Below are 26276 nucleotides of genomic sequence, written 5' to 3' on the forward strand. Positions count from 1 at the left end.
TACTTAATTTAAAATTAATAAATTAGTAAATGGATATGTTATGGAGTTTTTAAAAATGGTCTAATAGAAGCAGGATCATCCCTACTATAAACAATGTAATATTAACTCTTCATATTATTTCCTAACCAAAAATAATTGCAAATTATTATCATATTGTTGTTGAGCATTTATTTCCCATCAAATTGATCTTTAAACACCAAATTGGCATAATAGGGTCCCACCAATATTACCTAAAAGGCAAAAACTTGCAGAATCAACCATCATAGCTGTGAATATCAACCCATGTGATTCACTCCCACTCCATCAAACATCCCTACACGTGTCACCTTCACACGAAATCCCAACTCCTCCACGCATCATGCTACAGGCGCACAATCCAGCCAATCACACACTTCCACATATGCACCAAATAACTTCCTCTATTTTATGTCCCTGAACAATTTCCTTCCCCCACTCACTTTCTCAAAAAATCACCTTAGCCTCCATGTTTTGACATTCCCCAAATGCCCTTCACATGCCATCAAATTTCCATACTTTTACCCTTTGCTTGTAACATTAAAAGAACACACTTTTCTGTATACACAAAAACTTCAACTCCTTTTAGTTCCTCAAATCTTGGGGGTAGTAAACGAAAGTGAACCCGTAATGGTGCATCCCGTGGCTTTCCAGAACGATGAAGAGCTTTCATTGTTGTCTATTAACAACAATGGTGACCAGTCATGGAGGTTAAACTTTGATGGGTATCAGTTATCGACAGAGCATAAAGAGAAAAAGCAGCCTAGTAGCCTCCATGACTGTCTTGGGGTTTTACGTAATTCCACTGCTTATTTTTTCTGTCAATGATAGTTGATATGGTATTCTTTAGTATTGGATTTTGGTTTTGTTTTCTTTTTTCTTTTTTCTTTTTTTTGGTTATAAAGTCTCCATTTATTTTGGTTGTTTAAGGAAATATTCTGCCTCAGCTTTTGGTTTGGTAGATTTATATGCTTTTGCTTGTTTGGATGTTCATTAATTTTCTTGTTGTTTTATCATCTATCTGTAACTAAGTATTTGTTGGTTTATGTGAATTGGGTAATGGTGGCTTCTTATAGTACTTTGGGTAGATTAGCCATTTTAAATGAAATTTTAATGTGTAAAGTTATTTATTTATTTTTTAAATTGATAGGAGTTCAGGTTTTATTCAAAAGAGGTTTATGATAATAAGGAGTACTACTGTCATGGGGAAGCTGACATAATGGGCAGTCTATTCAGCAGTCTGATTTGTTTTCGGGATTAGTCTTGTGAAGCAAAATGTAATTTATATATATATTTGTTGTATATAAAATGTTTGACTTAATTTTGTTCTTGACTGTTTTTTATTGTGTTTGATCAATTTAAATACTCATTTGGTTGACTGACCAAAAGAAAAAGAAAAGGAAAAATCGAGGAGATGGCATGATTTACATTCATGCTGTTTGTTTCAGGTCCGGAAGATGATGTAGCTGAATACTATCAGCAGCAGGTGGAGATGCTTGAAGGGTTTAATGAAATGGATGCATTAGCAGAACGAGGCTTTATTCCTGGAATGTCAAAGGTTTATATGTTTGTCTTCTTTCCATTTGTTTCCTCTGAAATGCAATTGATGTACGCTCTAATTCCTTGAACTGAAACTTCTGTTGTTGTGCTTGCAGGAAGAGCAGGAAAATTTGGCCAGAAGCGAGACTTTTGCTATTCGAATATCGAATATTGCCAATATGGTTCTCTTTGCTGCTAAGGTGTACGCGTCTGTTAGAAGTGGTTCATTGGCCATTATAGCATCCACATTAGACTCTTTGCTTGATCTTTTATCTGGCTTTATCCTTTGGTTTACTGCGTTCACTATGCAAACACCCAATCCTTATCAGTATCCTATTGGAAAGAAGCGCATGCAGCCATTGGTAAGTCCTCTATCAATTATCGCCTAAATGTTAGTCATTTTATTTGTTTAGCTTTGGCATATTTGTTTTTACATCATGAATCAATTTAAAGAACTTATCAATGTACAGCTTATTATCATGACACGTTTATCAACATATTTTATCCGAGAAGTGACATGATACAAAAAGAATTCCTTTCATTATCAATATGACATTAGATTCTAGCATATGGTAAGTAAAAAACAGCAAAATAAAATGTAAAACATGCATCAGTCTATCCTTAATAACCAAGAAAGGGCAAGTCAATGCAGGTTAGTCTCATCATGTGGTTATTTTTCACGGTAAAATTGCATTTAGTTCAGATTAACATTTCCTGGATTGCAATTCTAGAGTCCTTATCACTTTTCTGTACTTACTGTGTTGCTATCTATTTCTAATTGCTTTTTGGTGTGCTTAATTTTATATCTGTTTACAATATTTTGTCCCAAGATGTTAACCATATCACGTATTTGCACTAAGATATGGGACTGGATCTGACGATGTTGTTTTTTTGAAATGCACGAAACTCTTGTAAATTTATGCCTCCATCAGATGCTGGGTTTACATATGCCTGCATGTAAAATTGATATCCATGAATAATAGTGGCCATGTATATCTTCTAGATGGGACATGGAAATTTTCTCAGTTGAAATCACAGACATTCCTTAAATGCTATGTTTGTTCAAATCCATAACCTGTGAAATCATGCGCAGGGAATTCTTGTTTTTGCCTCAGTTATGGCCACTCTGGGACTGCAGATAATCCTGGAATCATTACGTGCATTATTATCTGATGTAAGTGGAACTTGATCAAATTTCTAATCCATGAGAGTCCTTTTTCCATCAATAAAGTCACATGTGTTTATCATAGGACAGAAACTTCTGGATGTATTGAAAGGATATATTTTTCTCACATTTCTTTTAACTCTCTTTCCAGGAGAGTGAATTTGAGTTGACCAAAGAGCAAGAGCGTTGGGTTGTGGGCATTATGCTTTCGGTGACTTTGGTTAAACTTCTTTTAATGGTTTACTGCCGCTCTTTTACTAATGAGATTGTTAAAGCTTATGCCCAGGATCATTTCTTCGATGTTATTACGAATATAATTGGGCTTATTGCCGCACTTCTTGCTAACTATATGGAGGATTGGATGGATCCAGTTGGGGCAATAATTGTAAGTAATTGTTCCTCTTTTCCTCTTTATCTTTTGTGCTATTCATGATATGTTCACTTATAGATAGAGATAGAATAAGCATTTAGTATTATAAACATAATCATTGGAAACTGGGTATTAATTTCAAATGCATCTTACCACTTCAACTTAGGTACATGTTAGACTCAGAGGTCTTAGACGCCATAAAAAATTATGACATATAAATGAGTGTAACTTCCAGAGCCTAGCTACTTTCTCGGGACCTTCTAAGATTTAAGTCTATTAATTGGTTATCATTTTATTTTTCACAATATCAAGATATGCAGTTTTGCAGAGCAGTGAGTCCATTCTTAAAATCTAGGAGGCCTGTTTTAATGAATTAAATTAGCATTATAACAGCTTCTGTTCAAAATACATTTCACATGAAATTGAGGTTTGATAACATTTAGGAGACCTGTTGTAGTGAAAATTTAGCAAACTTCATCTTACCACTTCACCTTAGATACATGTTGGACTCAGAGATGATAGACTCCTCAGAAAAGTAGAAGAATATGAATGCGTGCAACTTCCTGAGCTTAGCTAATGTCTTGGGACCTCTCAAGATTTGGGGTCTATTATTTGATTATCATTTTGTTTTTCACAATATGAAGTTGAACCTCATCAAGATATAGAGTTGTGCAGAGCATTAAATTTATTCTTAACATTTAAGAGGCCTGAATTGATGAATTAAGTTAGCATTATAAGTGCTTCTGTTCACAAAACATTTCACATAAAACATGAGGTTTAATATTCCTGCAGCTGGCCTTGTACACCATTCGCACCTGGTCAATGACGGTATTGGAAAATGTGAACTCCCTTGTTGGGAAATCAGCTACTCCAGATTATTTGAAGAAACTCACATACCTTTGCTGGAACCATCACAAGGCTGTTAGACACATTGATACAGTCCGTGCTTACACCTTTGGGTCTCACTACTTTGTTGAAGTGGACATTGTCCTGCCTGCTAGCATGCCCTTGCAAGAGGCTCATGATATTGGCGAATCCTTACAGGAGAAGCTAGAGCTGCTGCCAGAGATTGAGCGCGCCTTTGTTCATCTTGATTACGAGTACACGCACAAGCCTGAGCATGCACAGTCACACCCATAGCAAGGAGCAGTTCTCTACTATGTCCATTTGGTTTTCTTCCATCAAAATCTGCCTTGTATCGCGTCGGCAAAGCTTAGGGCGGACAGAGGGTAAGTGCTTGCTTGCAAATATCATGTCTAGATGATTATTTATTGTAAATTCTGGTAATGGGCAAGTTTCACATTTGGATTGGTGGCATACTTGTAGTAGGAAAGATGATTTAAGAAAAAAACATAGTAGATTAAATCTGCCACTGTCTCAAGGAGTCCATTAGTAATTAGTACAGCTTCTTGGGTGTTTTTCTTCTGATGCTGTGCTGATCTCTAACAGTATGTATGCTTTGTTGTGAAAGTATTGATAAAGGAATACAGATTGATGGCTATCTATTTATCTCACCCTTTTCTGTACAACTTAAGATTGTAACAGTTTTTTTTTTTTTCATTATTCCAATTAATTTCTGGTAAATTTCAGAAAATGTGTCCGCAGAGTACAAGGCGAGATTATTTTAGATTCTTGACAATGTGGGTAGCCATTCTTTCTAGGTCTCCTTCCCCTTACTCTAGAGGCTCTCTAGATGTCAACAGGTTACTTAAGAAAACTGAAAAAGAAGATAATGCCATTGCACACACACCTTTGCGATGTCCAATCTTTAATATGTATTTCCCTTTGTTGGCAATGTCATGATAGATCCCTATTATCAAGCTAAATTATATCTTGGACCTGAAAACATAATGCAAAATATATGAGTTTGGTGGGCAATCACACTTGTGTATCAGAATCTTAACAAGAAATTTGACTTTGGAAAAAAGGAGTCGCGCTGGCTTCAATTAAAAAGTAATATTTTTCCTTATCTTTTCTTATTTATTTGTAATGTTCACAATTAAGATGATATTTATTTTATTTTATTTTTTAATAATTATGAGATAATTAAATTATATTATTTTTTTTAAGAAATTATATTAATGATTGAATTTTTTATTTATTTAATTTTTAATTAAAACTCTTTTAATTTCTCTAAGAAAATAATATTAATGGTTTAATTCTTATATTTATTTAATTCTTCTAATAATAATTTTTATATGGTGAATATCAAAGGAAAAATTAAAGAACTAAATTTTAATTTTTCATAAAATTATTCAATGTAATGAATGTTAACATTTTTATGGTAATTTTTTTAAATTGCTTTTGATGATAACTTTATATTTTTATAAAATATTGTATTTTATCTTTTATATGACGTTGAACTTTTAATGTCACGCATGTTCATATGTAATAACTTATAGATTCATTAAATATAAATTGTAAATTTATAAATAGCATAGTGTAGGTTTATCGAGAATTTACTGTTAAATATAGTTATAAGTAACATTCATCGTTTAAGTATTAATTATAGATTCATTAAATATAAAGTTTAAATTCATAACTTGTAAACTGTAATTTTATCGATTGACATGAATTTTTTTTTAATTTATGAATTTCTAAACTATAATTTATAAATTTCAGGTATACATACGATGAACCTATAGTATATAATTTATAGACGAGTATTTTTTATGAATTTCTAAATTATGATATATGAAGGTATGTGTCATAAACATATAATTTATAATTTATGAACTTGTTATTGTTACCCTATAAATATGTAGTTTGATGATTGATGTTTATAATTTTTACTTATAAACTTGTATTCATAACATATGATTGTGTTTTGTAATTTATTATTATGAAGTTATAATTATAATAATAATAATAATTATTATTATTAAATGTTTAAAAATTAGAATATTATTAAGTGATGATAAAAAATAATTTAAATTTAATTTTATAAAATAACATGTAACATAATTAAAAATATAAATATTTATTAAAGTGTGATCAAATTTATATCCTCATAAGAATTTGAATCGTTAACAAAGCTTTTTATATATATATATATAATTTAACTTTAATATATGATATTCTCATTATAAAAATACTAATATCATATTCAAAATAAATTCACTGTCGTAATAAAGAAGAAATATAAAATATACTAAAAATATAAAATTAAAATCAAAAGTAAAATAATAAATTATTAAAATAATGCAATAGAAAATAAAAAAAAATGAGACATAGCGATTAAAAAAATATTATTTGTCTAGTGTGATACAACCTTTAATATTTAATATAAAAAAAATTATCATAAACATAAATATCTTACGCGTTTAGTACATAAAGAATCATAGATTCATATCCATAAGATAACAGTTGTATTATTAATATGTTGTCTCGTAGCATATTAAATTTATTTTTTACTAGATATATAATTAGTATATATTAGTTATTAGTGTTAAGGAGATGAATAATTCTTTAGATCAGCCATTATAGATCTTACACTGTTTATCTAAGTTTTATTCCATTAAGTTTCAGGAAGTCGAAGAAGATCTCAAATCCGAGATTTCTATCTCTAAAGACAAAAAGTATTACAAATCTAGCTAAATCTGAATTGGCATCGCAAATGCTCTCCAAAGAAGATCAATGAATACAAATCTAACACTTTTTTTTGTTTTCTTCAAAGGATTAGACATTCTAAGTGATGTCCTATGCACTTGCATTTGATGCATGATTATTGATACATACGTCTTGAATGAATTGTGGTATGCATTTGTAGCATTCGGATACCATTTAAACAAAAAAGACTCCCTTTCTCTCCAATTCTTTTTCTTTGCTACTCTTTTTTCTTATTTTCTTTACTTTCTCAATCTCCAAATATAAAATTAAAAAAGAATAAATAATTACGACAATAGAAAAATCAAACCGACAAGAACAATAAAAAGAATTAAACGAACAACTTTAAATGATAATTAGAAAAAAAATATAAATAAAAATATGATTTGTTTATTATTTTGGTAGAATTTGTTTATTTGCTAGAAAAATATGTTCAAATCACTCCTTGAAGAGAAAGAGATCTCATTGTATTCAATGTTTTGAAAAATCGAAATGAGTCATTTAAAATTTAAAATCTTATTAACTTTTAGTGTCAGACCAACATTTTAATCGAAAATAACCGATGGATGAGGACTTAAAAAAAATTAATTTAGTATATGATTTTATAAATTCAAAGATAAAAAAATAGCTAAAATTATTAAAATAGAATTTTTAGAAAAATAAATAAGCCTTTTATTTATCATTTCTTAAACTAGAAAATCTACCGTGGCCACGAGATAAGGCTCTAGATACCTAATAGATGTTATAACATTGAAGGTCTTTTTTATTTATTTATTCTGATACGTACACGTGTACTCTGATTCACTTTGATTTTTGCCGTCTCGAACGAACCTCGTCCAGAATGACGTCCATGTTCATTTTAATGCATCTTTAGCTCTTTCTAGTCTAAATTCCAAACTCATTTTATTTTTAGTAATTCTTTTATTTGGCAACAGCCACCATTTATTTGGACCGCACATGGCCAATTATTGCCCAATGGAACTTATTTATGTAGTTGTATCAAAATCGAAGCTGAGAAATTTCCAAGTAATTTTGTTATCATTCAACAGGAAGATGCAATTCTTTGATTTGGAGTGTTTAAAGGGAAGGTGCTCTTTGCCAAGTGAGAAACTTCCCAAACAAAGGAAAAAATAAAAATAAAAATAAAGGGGCAATTAGGAATTATCCAACACCCCCCCTAGATTTGTTCTATTTTACTAGTAAGGACTTCATTTTTGAAAAACACCCTGACTCATCCTTCTATTTTGATTATGTTATATTGTTACCCTTCGATTATTTAAAAAAAGTATTTTTTACCATATGATATCTCTTATACACTTTCTTTGCATTTCTCTTTTTCTGAAATCGAATTACAACCTATCCATTAAAGAAAATATTCAATGTCTAAGTTATAGAATGATAAAATTAATACTTTTATTTTATAAATATTCTTTTTATCTTAACCTCGAGCCAATTGATTCAGCTCCCAAAGAGCCAACTAAGCCCAAAATAATGATCGATTTTTCTTGTTTTAAGGATTATTGGTTATATTAGTTTTATGATCTTGCCCTATGGATCCTACTAACCTCCAGTTCTTGTATAAGGACTAAAGACTATGATAATGTTAATATGTTTTATGATGAAATGGTGTTTATGAGGTTAACTATTCACAATTTATTTTTTAACTAAAAATTTATATCAATGTAATTGCATATAGTTAAATTTACATTATTTTTTAAAGTTTATCTAAAAATCACTTTAGATTTTGTCTTTTCAAAAACGTTGTTCACAATCCTATTAGTTAATATTATCAAATAATTTTTTATTTTTGTGTCATTTTAGTATTTTAAAAATAAAAAAATTATAATGTTTACGTTTATAAAAGAATAAACACTTTAATCACTATATATTTATAAAAGGACAAACACTTTAGTACGTTTACTATTAGTCCAAATCTCATATTCAGTTGTTTTCGTTTTCATACTCTACTTTTATTCATACATGTTCTTTACATAAATGATCCTTTCTCACTTGATACATTTACTTTCTGAGATGATCAATTAATTTTGTTAATATATTTAGTAATAGAAAATGTAAAACTAAAATGCTAGCTCACAACTAATGCGATAAAAAATTTGAGCTACTAATTTTACTTCAGTAGTTATAATTACACATTAAATAAAATTTAATTATTTTTGTATAATTATAATCGTGTTAGAGGGTTTAAAACTACAATCTCTCTAACATGGTTGATTGCAAAGCTCAATCAAAAGTAAAGTGAATAGCTTATCATTTTATGAATATATAATTAAAGTGTTCATCATTTTAGGAACTAAAACTCGGGTCATTTTTAGAATGTTTTTGCACACACAAATAGAAAGACTAATACGTGTGATAGTATTAAATACCACGAACTGTAGATAGCATTTTTAAAAATTGAGGGACCAAAGTATTAATTTAAGGCAAACCTCATGTACGTAAATGTAATTTTTCCTTATACATATAATAATAATAAAAAACAGCCCGCCAAAATTTACCTGCTTAAATAACTAAATAATCCCTATAGCCACCACCAAAAGAGAAAAAAAGAATTGGACCACAATTTCCTAATATTCTCCAATTTTTTATATTTATTTTATTTTATTTTACTTTCTCGCTCCACCACAAATCTGCCTATTGTGACCCCTCTCCTCTGCTATTTCTCTCCGGTGCATACCGGATGCGCATGGAGATATCGTACGCGTCATCAAGCTCACGCGACCTCACCACCACCACAACCACCACCTATCCGTCATCTTCCGGATCCTCCATGCCGACATCCACAACCCGACCCATTAAGATTATACCACTGCAACATCCTAGTACGACGTCGTCTTTATCTTCCACCACTACTACTGCTGCCTCTGCTTGGTTCTCCCGATGGACAATGAAAATTAAACGCATGTCCTTTACTGGATGGGTCGAAACGTTGTTCCCTTGCTGCCGTTGGATTAGAACTTATAAATGGAAAGACTATTTTCAAGTTGATCTTATGGCTGGTATTACCATCGGTATTATGCTCGTGCCGCAGGTGATTATTCCGTCTTATTAACTAACTTCTTAGTACACTGTTTGGCTCCAAGGAAAATTGTAAAAAGAAGTGTTACTTCTTTCTCTTTCTGGTAACTGTAAATGAACCAAGTCAACTGAAAGGCATGCATACGCAAAATGATTTTCTTTTTCTCTTTTTAGGCTTCGTTTTCGCGGAACTTTATCTTATATATGTTCCTTGAGAAAACTGTTTTGGAATATTCTTTCGTCTCTCCGAATTTTCTTGGTGACCAAACAGAGTTTCTCTGCATTTTGTCAATGCAGGCGTTTTAGACGTGTTTTTACTATTGATATTTTGACATCTTTAGTGAGGTTAGTTAAAGTTTAAGCCAATAGATCTTTGCCCATTTTTGTTTATGCTCATTTTTAATTACTCGTTTTTGTCACTCAAATTTACTAATTTGCTTTGAAAAAAAAAAAAAAATTTGTCTGGTAATGTACCTTATATAAACTGTTTAATTCATAATCTAACTTTGTATCGTTAAAAAAAAAACTCTAAATTTGTAGTGAAAAATTTAAATGAGTTATGGATTAATTGACTGTTTGTTTGTAACTGAACAGGCAATGTCTTATGCAAAGTTAGCTGGACTTCAACCAATTTATGGACTTTGTAAGTTTAGCACCGGAAACTGTTACACATTTAATAGAGTTACTGTAATTGTTTAAATTGCTCTATTTTTCTTTTCAATAGAGTTACTTGGAGTCATTGGTATGTTATTTAAATCTGATTTTAATGACTTGGTTTTGCAAGGTAGACACTGGTTTCGTGCCAGTATTTGTGTATGCCATATTTGGGTCATCTAGGCAACTGGCAACTGGTCCTGTGGCATTGGTCTCTCTGCTAGTCTCTAATGTTTTAACTGGAATTGCTGATCCATCCGATGCTCTATACACGGAACTTGCAATACTATTGGCACTTATGGTTGGAGTTCTGGAATGTATCATGGGGCTTTTGAGGTATTGCTGCTCAACTTTGTCATTGCACTCATAGTCACAAAGAGTGTTCCTGCATTCTAGTTGCTTTTATGTGTGTATGTATGTATGTCCAGGAGAAATCTACCATGTCATTCATAGTCAAAACCAATTACATAATGATAATGTGGTATTATTTATTAATTGTTGCATTTGTATTGGTTGGTTTTTAATCATTGGTGGTTAATGGTGACAAATAAACCAATCAATGCAAATGCAACACTTAATAAATGATACCATATATCAACATTTAATTCAATTTGCCTACATATGACGTGATAGACTTAGTCTACCTAAGAATTTGTTGTATGTCCATGTGTTCCTTTTGGACATCATCTGGACAGAAGTATCAAATATTCTGCTATACATAGAAGTTTTACCAATATCAAGAGTTTGTTTTGCTTCGTGCATGCCTCCACTGCTAAGTTATTCTTTGACTTTACTCATAAATACACACTAAATAGGAAACTGGTGCATTTCTGCTTTTCCTTTATAGGCTTGGGTGGCTTATACGCTTCATCAGCCATTCTGTGATTTCTGGCTTCACAACTGCGTCAGCCATTGTGATTGCATTATCTCAAGCAAAGTATTTTTTGGGATATGATATAGTACGGAGTAGCAAGATTGTGCCATTGATTAAGAGCATAATATCTGGAGCAGACAAGGTATGATTATTCAAGTGGTAGATGCTCTTTAGATGTCTGTTTGATTAAGCCTCTAAAATAGTTGAATTTAGTCTCTGATGAGGAATCCTTCTTCCTAGGTCGGCTTGGTATGAAATAATTGATTGATCACTATTTTATGCTCTGTTGAAGTTAATCTTGGCCATCAATTTCTCATCTGCTTATCAGTTTAATTGTGTTTAATTTGTGGCCCCCGTTCCATAGCATTCCATTGTTCTATTTGCAGTTTTGAAAAGCTGGATAAATAATGTAAATAAGGTGACATTATCATGCTTTTCTTTTTTGAAAGAATACTTTCATAAACTCCAGAAATGTCCTATCTCAAGATGTACCAAGTCTGTCCTTCATTTGAGAGAAAATCCAGATAACAAACAAATTGGAGAAACAAATCTGTTATTTCAGTTAAGTGTCACTTGTTGAAGTAATACTCCTTTCTAATATTTGTGGTTGTGTGAAGAACATATCTATGATATGGGAAGAACAAATTGGAGAAACAAATCTGTTATATCAGTTAAGTGTCACTTGTTAAAGTAATACTCCTTCCTTGTGGTTGTGAGAAGAACATATTTATGATATGCGAAGAACTGATTTAAATTTTACTCTGACATTCTTTTACAATCCATCCAAAACTATGTCTCTTTGTTTGAAAGGAAAGTATGGGCAGCAATTCTGAAGATCATAAAGAAGTGGTAAAGTTGTAAAAGGATTTTGGCATGTTAATTGAATCTAGAAACGTGCCATGTCTGGTGCTTTAAAGGCAACCGCCTATTTTCGATTTAATGCTAGCTGATATGATTGTATGACAGTTAGCACCTACAATATGTACAAGTGTTTAGTATGCAATCTGATTTAATGGAGTTAAAATTCTGTTTCACTCAAATTGCCCCATTTTTTTCTTGTGATATTAGAATCATACCTTAGACGTGACCATCTACTAATTGCTTTTCTAATGTGCCAGGCTTGGTGCTATCACTCATTAATTCCTTTTTTAACCACAGGTGGTATTTTCCTTTTGTAGTTCTCATGGCCTCCTTTTGTGATGGGATCTATCATTCTTGCTATCATTCTGGTCATGAAGCATTTGGTATGAAATCAATTTGTTTTGTTTTTTGGTTGTGAAATCCGTTTACTTCCGTCGTTGGTTATGATTCTGATGTTCCATGTAAAAGGGAAAATCAAGGAAGCAATTCAAGTTTCTTCGAGCAGCGGGACCCATCACAGCTGTCGTTTTGGGTACAACTTTTGTGAAAATATTTCACCCGTCCTCCATTTCTTTGGTACGAATGACGTAACTGCTAAAACTCATTGTAACCTATTCTCTTTCTTACTTGAAAGTTTATTAGTGAGAGTGTTAGTTTTACAAAAAGAAAAGTCTACGCTCTTTGTTAATTTTCAAAATGCTACATACTTCCAACCAAAATATGTTAACTTGGTACTAACAGAGACATTTAGATCATCTAAAAATTACGGCAACTTGTGCCTATAATCAGAATGAGTTTCCTCTTTTGAAGCTTGTCATTTCCATAGACAGGGAATATAAATTCAAACTGATCATCTGAGCATTTATTTCAGTTGGGATATGTAGGATGGACCCCTCCTTGTTCCCCAAGCTAATGAATCACCTGTAGGTTTTCATGGTCAATAAGGTCCTTTTGAGTTTCTCTTCCATTGTATACTTCTATAGCTGACTGCGAGAGAATAGATTGATCAGTCTATCCCAAAACTTCACTCTTCATATTTCTGTATTTAAGGGTGTCCTTTTTGTTTCTTTGTTCCAATATGCACTAATTGGTGGAGGTTTATGTTGCTTTTCTTCCTATTGTCTTTGGAACAATACTCTGTAAAATCTAATTAACAAAGTAATCAGTATAGAGAACCTGTTATTGCCAAACATTCTCTTTGAACTGTCTGAGTTTATATATATGTATGTTATGTATTTTTTACTTACTGATTTTAATTTCTTTTTTCTTTTTTTATCTCTATAGTTTCTTTCAGATTTAGATAAAGTAAATTAGAGCCAATTGAGAAATTCGTTGTTGTTTTAGGTAGGAGAGATACCTCAGGGTCTTCCAAGCTTCTCTATTCCCAAAGAATTTGGGTATGTAAAGTCCTTGATCCCAACAGCAATTCTTATTACTGGTGTAGCCATATTGGTAAGAGAAGTTATGATGATCAATCTGTTTCTGATGCATTGATTCATAAATTTGAGGTGCTTTTCTCAATCCAATGACATCAAACTTTGAACTGTAGGAATCTGTGGGGATTGCAAAAGCTTTGGCAGCAAAGAATGGGTACGAGCTGGATTCAAGTCAGGAGGTACGTTTTTGGAATGCATTTTGTCACTACCATATGATGACTGTGGTGTGTTAGTAGCCTCTGCTATCAGAACTAAATTAGAGAATCTTTCCTGCTCTCAACTTATGGATTAGCTTTAACTTTTCTTACACAAGCAGCAAGAACTGAGGTTTAGGAGAAAAGATGCAACATTTTCTTGGTCCAAAAGTAGTTAGGCTCTATGGTTGAAAGGCACTGCAATTTTAATTTGAATGGAAATAGAATTGGTTATTGTGAAACTTCAAGAGGGACATTGGCACCATTGAAGCTGTATATTTCATATGGTTAATTTGGATATTGTTATAGAGACATAAAACAAGTTCTAACTTTTTTGGTTTTCTTTCAACAGTTGTTTGGTCTTGGTTTAGCAAATATCTGTGGCTCATTCTTTTCAGCATACCCCGCAACAGGTGAGATTTCTGGTTGGGTTCCAATAAGCTGCAAAATTAACTATGGATGTCAGCATGAGAAGTCTACTTTGTTCTTCACAATTCTGTTGATTGTGAGAATTTTTTTTTCCACATAAATATGCAATAAAGTGGAAGGTTCTTTTTCCAAAACTTGTCATGCAGGTTCCTTTTCTAGGTCAGCTGTAAGTAATGAAAGTGGGGCAAAGACTGGCTTATCTGGAATTATTACTGGCATCATCATATGCTGTGCTCTTTTATTCTTGACTCCATTATTTAAATATATTCCCCTGGTTAGTTTCCATAGTTGCATCTATTTTGAATTGAAATTGATTTAAAAGAAAAAGCGCATATGGTACCAAGTTCTATGATTCCTGGAATCCAATAAAATTCTTGTCAAACATAGTATTTTATTCCTTTCAATGTATGCAACTCTTCTCTCTATTTAATGCTCATGTTGGACCACGTTTGTTTTTTTTTTCTTTACAGTGTTCTCTGGCTGCAATAGTAATCTCTGCTGTGATGGGCCTGGTGAGTAAGTTAAAATTGTAGTATCTTAACAATGCTGCCTAGCTTCTTAAGTGATACTTTCATCACAATTTTACATTTATTTACCTTCCTATTGGAGTCTACGATTTAATATTATCCAAGTATGGCTTCTTTACTATGTAAAATAGTTAGATTTTCACAAGTGAAATTGAATTCTGGGTACTGTTTATAGTCTCATATTAATAGTTTATGGAAATATTCTTTTCGGAAGTTAAGATGCTTTTTTCAAAATAATTATGGCAAAAGCCTTTTGCTATAGTTGCATATTTTTAGAAGTATTTGGTTCTGAAACTCTGAAGCAGATACCTTTGTTTATTCAAAGCAACTTTAAGTGGTACAGTACATTCATGATATCAATGTGAAGTGACAAAAGACTGTAGTTGAGATCAAAGTATGATGTAGAAGACTAATTATGTTTGTTCCCAACATCTATGGTGAAATAATTTGATGTTTAAACAAATCAATGAAGGGAGAACAGAAATCTTTATATTTTGTGTTTTGGTAGTTGGTGCCCATGCATATTTATGCGCATCTTCATCTAACAATCAATAATTTCTTTTTCATATTTCAGAGTTCAATTTTATGTTTATTTTCTTTTTGATGGATGTTTGTAATATCAGGTGGATTATGATGAGGCTATCTTTTTATGGCATGTAGATAAGAAAGATTTTCTTCTTTGGACCATTACTAGCACTACAACGTTGTTCCTAGGCATTGAGATTGGTGTCCTTGTTGGAGTAAGTATTTATGGAATTAAATATAATGGGACTCAGTAAATTGCATATACAATGAGTTTAGAGTTTTATGCATTTGCTTTACTGGAACCCTTGAACTCATGAGCTAAAATGCCTATCAGCTGTTAATTCTTGCTGAATGCTTCCACTTCATGTTAAAGTCCAAAACATTTTCATAAATGGCATTTTAGGATTCAACTTTGAGTACAGCAAAGATGTACTCAACTTTTAGACAGAGCTTGACACCACTCCATCAAATATGTAGGATCCATAATGTCCTGAGAAGGATGAATGAACTGTCCTTTTAACTTCCTGAGAAGGATGAACAAACTGTCCCTTTAACTTCAAATTTATTTTGGATTTGTAGGTTGGTGTATCGCTTGCTTTTGTAATTCATGAATCAGCAAATCCACACATTGGTAAGTGGGATTTCTTGCATCACAGTGTTTATGTGTGTTAATAGGGTGTACTTCTTTATCTGTTAAAATAGGCCTAATTGTTGTTTTCTGTATCCTAGAGGGTTTCTATTTTCTTGACTATTGTTGTGATCATCTTGATCATGGAAGTGGCTACTATCTTCATCTTTTTTACTAATTAAATTAAAGTTACTTATTTTCTTCTTTTTGCTCTGCACACGGCAGCTGTTTTGGGGCGTCTTCCTGGCACCACTGTTTACAGAAACGTACAACAGTATCCAGAAGCATATACTTACAATGGAATTGTGATTGTTCGGATTGATGCACCTATTTATTTTGCCAATATAAGTTATATAAAAGACAGGTGCAAATATATGCTTCCCTATTCTTATCAAGGAATCAAGTTTACCATCAACTTCTTTTTCTATAATTCAGCTGAGTTTCTTTGAGTTTTATGTTATCAAGATTTGCTTTTGCAGATTAAGGGAATATGAAGTTGATGTAGACAAATCTGCCAGCCGCGGACCAGAAGTTGAAAGAATTTATTTTGTGATTTTAGAGATGGCACGTAAGTCTTGATTGTTCAATTTATTTACTAGCTCAAGGAAATACGCGAGTCTTATGTTTCCTTAGAAGCACTGTGCTTGATTAGCATTTAGAAATCAAGCAAAAATCAGTATATGTTCTGCATATGAAGATTTCAATAGTTATGTTGGCATAAAATGCTTCTTATCGCTTTTCACCCAGTGCTTTAAAATTGGATAACCATGATTACATGTTACTCACAAAGCATGAAATATTCATATGCATTTCATTAAATGTTAAACCTTCTGTCTAAAAACCTGACATTCCTTTAGGCCCCCGCCCCCACACCACACCCCACCACCCCCGAGCCTAAGAGGAAGAGAATGTCTCGACTGTTAATCCTCTCTGTAATTTATTTTAGCAATCTCAACCCAGAAAAGCTCCACCATATCATGCACTGTTGGTGGTTCCTTCACTTTCAAGCTTTTATTTACAATTCACCAAAATTTGCCGTGACTCTAAGAGTTTTGAAAAGATAAGGATCCTTGCTCTAGAAAATTGTAGAAGTTGAAACGAGCTGTTAATAACTTAACTATATAGTTTATACTTTCAACTGAGGTTTCACTACTGTAATCATATATTCAGCAATTTTTTCCCACTGCAAAAATAAGTTGACATATGTGCTTTGGTCTGATCCAACATCTCAGTTTAGATAATCCAATCCGTGCTTGTAATATATCATTCGATATTATGATACCTATCATCATCATCTTAGAATTTTCTTTATGATCAATAGTTTCTTACTGATGTTTGCTTGCTGATTGTATTATCATTATATCTTTCTTATAGTCTTTGAGCTCAATGATTTTAGTGCAAAAGGTTTATCATCGATGCCATAATTTCTCAAATCTATTTTTCCATTGTATTAGCAGTGAGTTTGCTCTTGGAGATGATAAAACTAAGTTTTGATAGTGAACCAGTTACCTAAATTTTGTATAATTCTGCAGCTATTACATATATAGACTCAAGTGCTGTTCAAGCTTTGAAAGACTTGCATCACGAGTACAAATCACGAGATATCCAGGTACAGAGTTCATTCTGGTGAAATCACATTTTACCCTTGCTTGAGCTTCCTTTTCTGGACTAGAAGTATGATCTTCTCGTGAGTTCTTCTGCAGATTGCTATATCAAACCCCAATCGAGAGGTCCTGCTGTCCTTAATGAAAGCTGGTCTTATGGACCTTATTGGTAAGGAGTGGTACTTCGTGCGAGTCCATGATGCTGTTCAAGTTTGCCTTCAGCACGTTCAGAGCTTAAACCAGCCACCGAAGCGCCCAGATCCGTCACTTGATGATAAATCAAGCTTCTTCAGAAGGTTATTGAAACAAAAAGAGGATGATTCATCTGTTTCTGACTTGGAGTCAGGTGACAGGAACATGTCAATTTCAAAAAATACTGATCCCCATTTGGAGCCATTGTTATCTCGGAAGCCTTGAAATTCACTTGATTTTTTTGAAGCAAACATTCGACGCCCAATTTTATCAAAGGCAATTCATAAGCAACATATAGCATTTGATTTTTTTTTTTTTCCAGCTGGTAAGATTTGATTGTTATATTGTAAGTAGGGCTCATTGTTGTCACATTTTACTGTAATTAGGCATTTAAACATTTTTCTAGCAAGGCTTGATTGTTGCAGACTACAATTAATGTATCATTTTGAGGTATTCTATCTTTAATGGAAATTAGTCAATTATTACTCTTTACTCTTAAGTTTGCCCTGTTCCTTCTCTCCCTGTTCTGGTATTGTATTGAATGTAATATATGAGTTTCCAGAAGCCTGGTTATTTTCAGCTTGAGCCAAGTTGGTAACTATTCTGATGAACGTTTAACCATTTTCCTGCTAGATCCTAAGGATTAAATGCTGACATCTTCATTTTGGCTTTTGAGGAAACTGGTTTTTCAAGAGGAATAGATGATAGCTGCTTACATCCGCCTGCATTGGTTCTTTTCGAGATCTGGGAGCAAAATGTGCAGCAAAACGTTGAGGGAAAAGGATTTTAAGCAGGGCATAAATTCCAGTAGCAATTTACAAGCGGGCAGTGGAATCACCATTTGAGTTTTTGTGAAATCAAATCATGCTTGGTCTGTACTGGAAAAGGGAACATGAACATGCTATATTCTCAAAGAAAGGAAAACGAGAGAGTAGCAAACATCTGCACAGTAATTGATTGTCCTTCCATGGGATATGGCCAGATACAACATCTAAAATAAGCTCCACAAAAAGGCAACATGAACATGGACCCATGTGGCCCCCATATGATTATCCACATCCATCATTATAAGTAAACCGCTCCTTTCAGTTTAAAAAAGACTAGACCGGCCGGTAGGTTTCAGTTTTCAACAATTATATTAAAGTATTTAATTAGTTTTTTATTTTTTATTTTTTTTTTATTTTTTACAGTAATTGATAGCTCAGTTTATAACAACTCTAGTTTAGAGTTTTTTTTTTTAAATTAAAATACTCAATTAGTTTTTTTCAATAGCAACTGATAACTCAATTCACAACAGTTTTAATTAGGAGTTTTTTACCAACAACTTGAATTCTTTAAATGAATAGAATACTCAATTTAAATTTTTTTTAACAAAAAAAAATAATTTAATTTATTTTTTATATATATGAAACTAATTTAATTAAACAATTGAGATAAAATATTTTCTTATTCTTTTCTTTATAAAATTAAAATAATGAATGATACTGTAGTTAATATCTTTATTTATCAATATAAAACTATTTATTATATCAATAAGACTTTTGATATCTATATTTTATAACTAACATATGATTCGCATGTCTCATCAAAATTAAAATATTATATTATAAACTAAATAAGATTTTAATTTAATGCTTTATCAGTTATTAAATTTTTATTAAATTTGATATATATAATTTGATTTATAGACAATATCGTTGTGGTAAAGGCCGTAACACTAAAGGAATCATTACCGCAAGGCATAGAGGGGGAGGAGGATGCCTCAGCTGCATATATCATTGCACTTCCACTTGACACCTATCATAATGATAAACGGCTCGTCTGGCCATGAGCTTTTCTTGAATTCTTAAAATTTCTGTCACTCCATCCCCGCAGGGGTAGAAAATCCGTCACTGTCTGGTTGTGCTACCAAAGGTTATGGAAAAGTCGGAATAAGAGAGACTCATATTGGGGTGGGTTTACTACTTAAATGCTTTCAACAGTTATCCGCTCCGCACTTGCTACCTAGCGCCTATTTAGTAGGTAGAATACACAAGGCAACAGTCGAGAATTACATTAAACATGCAATGCAGCAGTATCTTGAAAGTGAAAGCTTTATGGGGAGTGGGGTTGTGGTTTTAGAACTTGAAATCAAGAAAAAGATGCACCAAACATATCTCAGGGCAAATCTAGCGCACTAGTATAAGTTGTCTACTCTGTTTGGATTATGGTATTCAATTAACCCATTTTTCTTCTTTCTAGAGAGAGATAAGTAGAAGTTGCAAGTGACATGACCTACAACTTATTATTATTATTTATTTGAGCATTGTGCAAAGCTCTATTACATACACATGACATATTGCTGTTTTATTATTTGGTGTGACATGACATTAATATCATAAATTTATTACTTTCAATGAAAAATAAAATTTCTTTTTCTTTTAAGAGTTTGTAACCGGTAGAATAAAATACCCGTATTACTAAAATTTTACTTATATTATACGTAACCGATAAAGAGAACAACTTATTATATCATTATCAAAAAATTTATTAAACATTTATTTTTAAATTTAATAAATTTAATGATTCAGAATATACATGATACTTGTGTTATATGACACCAAATCAATTGAATATCACATATAATTACTTTAGAGAATCCTAAGGCACAGCTGCTACTAAATAATTAATTTTTGCCTAGATTTATTCTATACATCACAACTAATTAGAGATTGACATATATATTCTATTATTTTAATTATTTATCGATTTTGATGTATATATGAGAACATGCACCAGGCTTAAAAAATAATTTTTCTTACAGTATAAAACCCTTTTTTTCAGAGAGTGGTCCTTCTAATTCTACCTAATAATTATTCCAATGACTTTGATTAGCTTTCCCTATTATTCTTAATCCTTTCGTTCTTCATCAATTACACAAGCTCAATCAGCTTTCTCCCCAGTCTGCTAAAAATAGTGAAAAGTGTTAAAGATTGATTGGGCTTGGTTGTGCTGTGGAACTCAAAAATTTTGCTACAGGTTTCTGGATGATAAGCACATCGCTAAATGCGGATCATGAATGCAACTTGCATGACATTATTTATTTCTGTGTTGTCTTTTGTATTATACTGCGGCCTAATGCACAACCTCTCTTGAACAATATCAAGGATTGGTTTTGGTGAAGACTGCTATTTCTTTCTGGTCATATTTATCAGTACTTAAAAGAAGAGGTTGCTTGACTAGAAGGGTTCGCATTTTGGGCATGGATATCTTTGTTCCTGTTCTCATGCTACTTGATGCTGATGGCACCCTGTGATAATATATTTCCCCTCTGTGCTCTCTGCTATTGGCCTTGTGTGATTTTCTGCACAGTTGATGTTGACCAGAGCACAAAGACTAGTGGGTCCAAACGGACTATGTTGTGGGGTTTATCATCAAGCTCAATCTACAAATGATATCATTGACAAAACATGTTCATACATTCGTCAGGATATCTTTGAAAATGTTAATTATGTCATAGAAAAACTGTAACATAATATGTTAATCCCCCTGTGTAAATAAGTGTTTTCCAGATTCATTCAGTGACGAGCAGACTGATTTAATTGTTCTTCACCACTCAAAAAGATAACAAAAACAAAGAATCATGGGTGAGCACTTTCTCTGAAATGTCAGTTTAGTGCATGTTTATTTGTTGGCACTCTCCCCCAGCTTCTTATGCTACTCAATGATATCAGTAACTTGATATTAGATTCTCCTTAGATTCCTCCAAGGTGATCCATGTTTGATTTCAAAAACAAATTATAAATCTATAACCAAGGTAACCTTTTCATTGCATTGTTCTTTTCCTGCAGTGAGACATGTTCTAATCATTTTAGACAATTATAATATGCCTCCAAGCATGCTAATTAATCCAAACAGAGTTTGTTCGTTCACCTATATCATTTTATGAATGCTTATGTATATCCTGGTCTAGTAGTGATCACGGTTCGATTAACCGAACCTTTACGCAAATTACTGAATTGTTTATTTAATTTGTAAATCAGAATCCAACAATTATTTTTTTTTTCTCAATTAAGCATAAATAATAATAAAAAATCAGAAAAACTATAACAATAAGTGTGTACATATTTAATATTTTGTAAGAAAACATAATTTACAGCGGTTATCCAAAAATTAAAACCGAATAATTAAAAGAAAAATTAAAATTAAAATCATCTTATCAGTTAATTATTTTTAAAATTCAATTCTTCCTGTTACGATTTTCAGTTTTTTTTTTAATTTATTTATAAATATTTAAACAGTTCTTTTTCTTTACCCCTGCTGTGGTGTAGTGACTTAAACGTGAATGTTACAATGTACAAAGTTGATTGAGGTGACTATGGTTGACAGCAGACATATTTGCATTTGCGAGCCAACTCTGCTAATTGTTTCCTCATGTGAACCACACCGATATCAATAATAATGGACTCTCTTGTCTTTCAGTAGTCTGTTTGATGAGCGTAGATTTGCACGGATGTCGAATGCGTTTCACATATTCAAACTCTTCAAGTTTTTGTAGGCCATATGTCATCGCTTCAGTTTTTTTTTAATTATTTTTTATTTTATTTTATGAATATTAAAGTAGTCATTGTAACACTGTTGGCATAATTACACCTTGCATCCTAAAAGAAAGAAAAAAAAAGAAGAAGCCTTTCAGGAACTCTTGCAACAGGACAAATAAGTGGATTGTTGATGCATTAAAACCAAGAAACTAATATTCTGAGAACTTGTTCCATTGATGTTTTCATACTGCTTTGAAACAATCTCTTGTGCTTAAAGTAGCTCTGATAATTATGACTCCAATATTTCTCCTATTCTCATTGATATCACTGTACAAGGCTGCTACCAATAAAGCTAGCTTGACATAATTAAAACATGTCCGCACAAAATCGTAGTGATTAAGAAGTTAAGAACATGAAGATCATATCCCTCTACCTATGGTGGGTCAGAGTTCAAATTGTCATGCAGAAAATATTAATTCATCTTCCCTCTTGATACGATTAATATAAATTAGTTTTCAGTGAGTGGAATAGGGGATTTATTTCAGATGGACTGCTATGGTTTCATATAAGTGTCAAGTTTTACTTTTTGGAGAATTAATCCTACGAAAAGTGAAAAAAAATCTCAAACCAGAGACCTCTAACTCTAAAGAAAAGCCTTTGCCAATCCAGCTACGTCTGAATCAGTAGCCATTACCTCTGGCTAATATAACATTGTTGGCGTTTTCAGTTTGGTCGTTGTGATACTTATGAGGAGGATCATTAGGGTCGTGGTGGAGGATGATGGTATCTGAGTGTATGTACTAGGTGTGGGATTTGTGTCTGTTCATAAAATCTGAACTCTGCAGATGTAAAAAGGACCCATTGATCACGTCGAGGGGGGCTGCCTGATTGCTAATCCTACAAAACAGACAAAGAGTCATTCCCAAATCTCCTCTAATCCACTCCCGACCAAATATCTTTAATCTCCCACGTGGGACTCCTGGATCCATCCATCCACCACCACCACCCCCTCCTTTTGCCCTTTTATTTGCCTGTGTATGTCATGCCTCACACTCCACTTGTATTGTCTGCTAAAACAATCATACATGCTGCACCAACTCAATTTTCCCAATTATATCTTTCATTCTGCTTCTTGTTTTAATACTTAAGTTGCATATAATTACTAGTTTTTGTTGTTTTGGTTTTGTAATATCCGGAATTTTTATTTAATAATATGATAATATTAATGATAATTAATAAATGAGTTTTTAATTAAATTAATTTTATTTTATTTTTATTTGATTTAAATTAGAATGATTTAAATAGAATTTTAATGATAGATAAATAAGAGAGTTATTTTTTATATCCAATTAGTTTGAATTATGTTGAGCATTAGAAAATATTGTGAGTTAAAGTAATTGTTTGTCGGACAGTCTGCCTTTAGTCGTGATTTGTGATGTGTGGCGGAGTCGGAAAAAATAGTAAAGTCTTGGGAACCCGACTCCCGTTAAAATAAATTGTTGTATATTTGAAGTGTTTTCTCGCAGGTTCTGGATCCTTTTTATCGGAGGTAAATGTCCGTATTTTAGAGGAAGTTCTGCCAAATTTTCGGTAGAATTTACCAGAGTCGAGATTTTTTTAGACAGTCAGTCCTAGAAATCTAGATCTAGGGTTAATTGTCAAATGTTTCAACGTTGTTGATTAATTGTTTTCCGTGATTAGATAATCCGTCAGTTCGGTTCGCTCCACCTGAGGCATCGGAGCAGAACTACAAGGTCGTCGGATCTGTAAGTTAAAGTCATATATTTATTCACCTATCATGCTAAGATTTTATGTGATAGTTTTAATTAACTAATTTAATATTTTAATTAGTTATTTAATCACTATTCATATATGTTTCATTTACTGCATTGTGTTTTTATGTTGTCGTGTTGACTCAAGACGGGACGGCTGTAAAGCATATGCTATTTGATGAGTGCACCAGTATAAATCCGAGACTGATAGCAAAAGGGTAAAAAGAAAAATTTGAAAAGGTAAATTTAGGACTTGCCCTGGTCGAACATTGCTCTCTGGCCTTAGTAGAGTGTATTTGCTGGAGTAAAGGTTTTTGGTCAAGCATTGCTCTCTGGGCGCCTGCTTATTTCGAAACATAAGTGACCGGACTGGATTTAAGGTTCCTAGTCGAGCTTCGCTCTCTAGACACCAGTCTTATTGGAGTAAGAGAGCCGAAAGGCTAAGAATGTTAGTGATAATTAAATGGCTGAACTGGATTTAAGGACTCTGGTCGAGCTTCGCTCTCTGGGCGCCATTTCTGTTAGAATGAGATAGTCGAGATGTTACTGTTGAGATTAGGGTTCTGCTGAGGTACTCCGTCCCGTAGTATGTGGAAGTTATTTTTATTTAAGCATGACACGACACGTTTATTTTTACATGACTTAATATTTATTTCAAATTAAATAAATGTATTATTGAAGTGTTTGTAATTATTTTAGACATATGATTTTAACTCACTCTCGAGACTGACGGTCTCAATTTTACTGTTTTTCAGATCTGTGATTGTTAGTCTTCCCGCAGCTCTTATCTAGCAACCCGACTCATTCATCATCGGGTGATGTAATTGATTTCGTATGTTTAACTTGTAAAATTTTAGATTCTCTGCAGTAAAAATAATAGACTTATTAGTTGTAATTTTATATAGTTTCAAGTCTTGCCTAATTTAACTGCCAGACCGAATTAAATATGTAGAATTTAATAATTAAGATAAATTGTAACATCAATAATATTAGATGAAATTTAATTAAGTTAGTGAGTAGCAGACTTACTACGGGATTCGGTAGTCTTACGCTTGCTCATTCTCTAGTGCCGGTCACGGGCCCACAGATCGGGTCGTGACAACTTTAGTTAACAGGTGACTCTTCTGGTTTATGTATACACATGGTATACTGGACTCTCTTCTTGATTTGGTCTTTACTTTTTTGATATTTTCAATCTTTTTGTGTTGCTTTAATTAGCTTTTGGTTAATTTTGTTTGTTAATTAGTTTGCTGTCGATGGGTATGACCTTTCTCAGGTGCAGCACCTGATTGAAAGGTGCCTGATCTTTCGCATGACTAAAGAGCAGTGCATGGAAGCTCTCTCCAAACATGCAAACATCACCCCTATCATAACTTCTACTAGTTTGCTTCCTTTTCTACTTGGAAATTCTAACTCCGGTTTTCAAAATAATTATATTATTTATAATTATGATATTTAAAATTAGAAAATTTTATTTATAGAAATTAAATTTAAATATATTTTTAAAATAATTTTTATAAATATTTTTAATAATAATATAATTGAGCTAAAAAAATTAACTATAATACTTTTAATTATTATAAATTATTTTTATTAATTTATATCATAAAATATATTATAATAAAATACAATAAATTTAACAATAAATTATACTCTCAATGGTCTTTTAACATAATAACAACAATCGTTAATAAAATTTTGTCAAACGATTTAATTTATCGGTCATCAGCTACCAGCTATCGGCTGAACCAAATAAATTTTAAAAGGAATTCGATTTAGTGTATAAAAGTTCTTTATTGTTAATTTATGCAAGTAAAGTGATGTAAATAAAATTTTAAAAGGATTAAGAAAGAGAGACAATGACTTTCAACATAATTGAATAAATAATCAAATAATTAATTAATGGCCCGTTTGGTTCAGCTGATCAATACAGTTGGTAGCTTGTGGCTAATAGTTGATAGCTGGGGGCTGATAGCTGGTAGCTGATGGCTAATAAATTAAACAGTTTAGTAAAATTTTATTAGAGGTATAATTTATCATTAAATATATTATGTTATATTACATTATATTTAATGATATAAATTAATAAAAATAACTTATAATAATTAAAAATATTATAGTTAATTTTTTAGCACAATAATATTAAAAATATTTTTAAAAGTTATTTTAAAAATAAAAATTTAAATGCTACTAATAAAAATTTCTAATTTTAAATATTATAATTATTTAACTACTAAAAGTAATTTCAGAATAATAATTATTTATTTTAAAATATAAAAACTTAATTATATGAGATTAATTTAAAGTAAATTATTATTAATAAATTTTA

General features: G+C 32.0%; 2 protein-coding genes across 5 annotated transcripts; both read left to right on the forward strand.

Annotated features, from left to right (window-relative positions):
* Positions 1-439: 439 nt before the first annotated feature.
* Positions 440-4603, forward strand: LOC8277619 (metal tolerance protein 11). Of its 2 annotated transcripts, none has more exons than XM_002533618.4 (6): positions 440-811; positions 1464-1573; positions 1671-1916; positions 2648-2728; positions 2871-3104; positions 3882-4603. In XM_002533618.4, exons 1-6 carry the CDS (start codon positions 646-648, stop codon positions 4227-4229), a joined length of 1185 nt encoding a protein of 394 aa, XP_002533664.1. In that variant the 5' UTR covers positions 440-645; the 3' UTR covers positions 4230-4603. The 2 variants fall into 2 exon arrangements, with proteins under 2 accessions (XP_002533664.1, XP_048231998.1); XM_048376041.1 differs by lacking the exon at positions 440-811 and adding an exon at positions 836-854.
* A 4646-nt stretch (positions 4604-9249) lies between these two features.
* LOC8277618 (sulfate transporter 4.1, chloroplastic-like) lies at positions 9250-18147 on the forward strand. 3 transcript variants are annotated; one of them, XM_048375882.1, is made up of 17 exons: positions 9251-9744; positions 10326-10374; positions 10520-10721; positions 11233-11401; positions 12438-12503; positions 12589-12696; positions 13465-13572; positions 13670-13735; positions 14103-14163; positions 14326-14453; positions 14650-14691; positions 15330-15446; positions 15811-15862; positions 16085-16223; positions 16339-16427; positions 17392-17468; positions 17563-18147. In XM_048375882.1, the coding sequence occupies exons 1-17, from the start codon at positions 9394-9396 to the stop codon at positions 17878-17880; spliced, it is 2142 nt and encodes a 713-aa protein (XP_048231839.1). In that variant the 5' UTR covers positions 9251-9393; the 3' UTR covers positions 17881-18147. The 3 variants fall into 3 exon arrangements, with proteins under 3 accessions (XP_048231840.1, XP_048231839.1, XP_048231841.1); XM_048375884.1 differs by having other exon boundaries at positions 9645-9744; positions 10516-10721; XM_048375883.1 differs by lacking the exon at positions 14326-14453 and having other exon boundaries at positions 9250-9744; positions 15367-15446.
* The last annotated feature ends 8129 nt before the right edge of the window (positions 18148-26276 follow it).

This window comes from Ricinus communis, chromosome 6 (genome assembly GCF_019578655.1).
Source record: "Ricinus communis isolate WT05 ecotype wild-type chromosome 6, ASM1957865v1, whole genome shotgun sequence".
Lineage (NCBI taxonomy): Eukaryota > Viridiplantae > Streptophyta > Magnoliopsida > Malpighiales > Euphorbiaceae > Ricinus > Ricinus communis.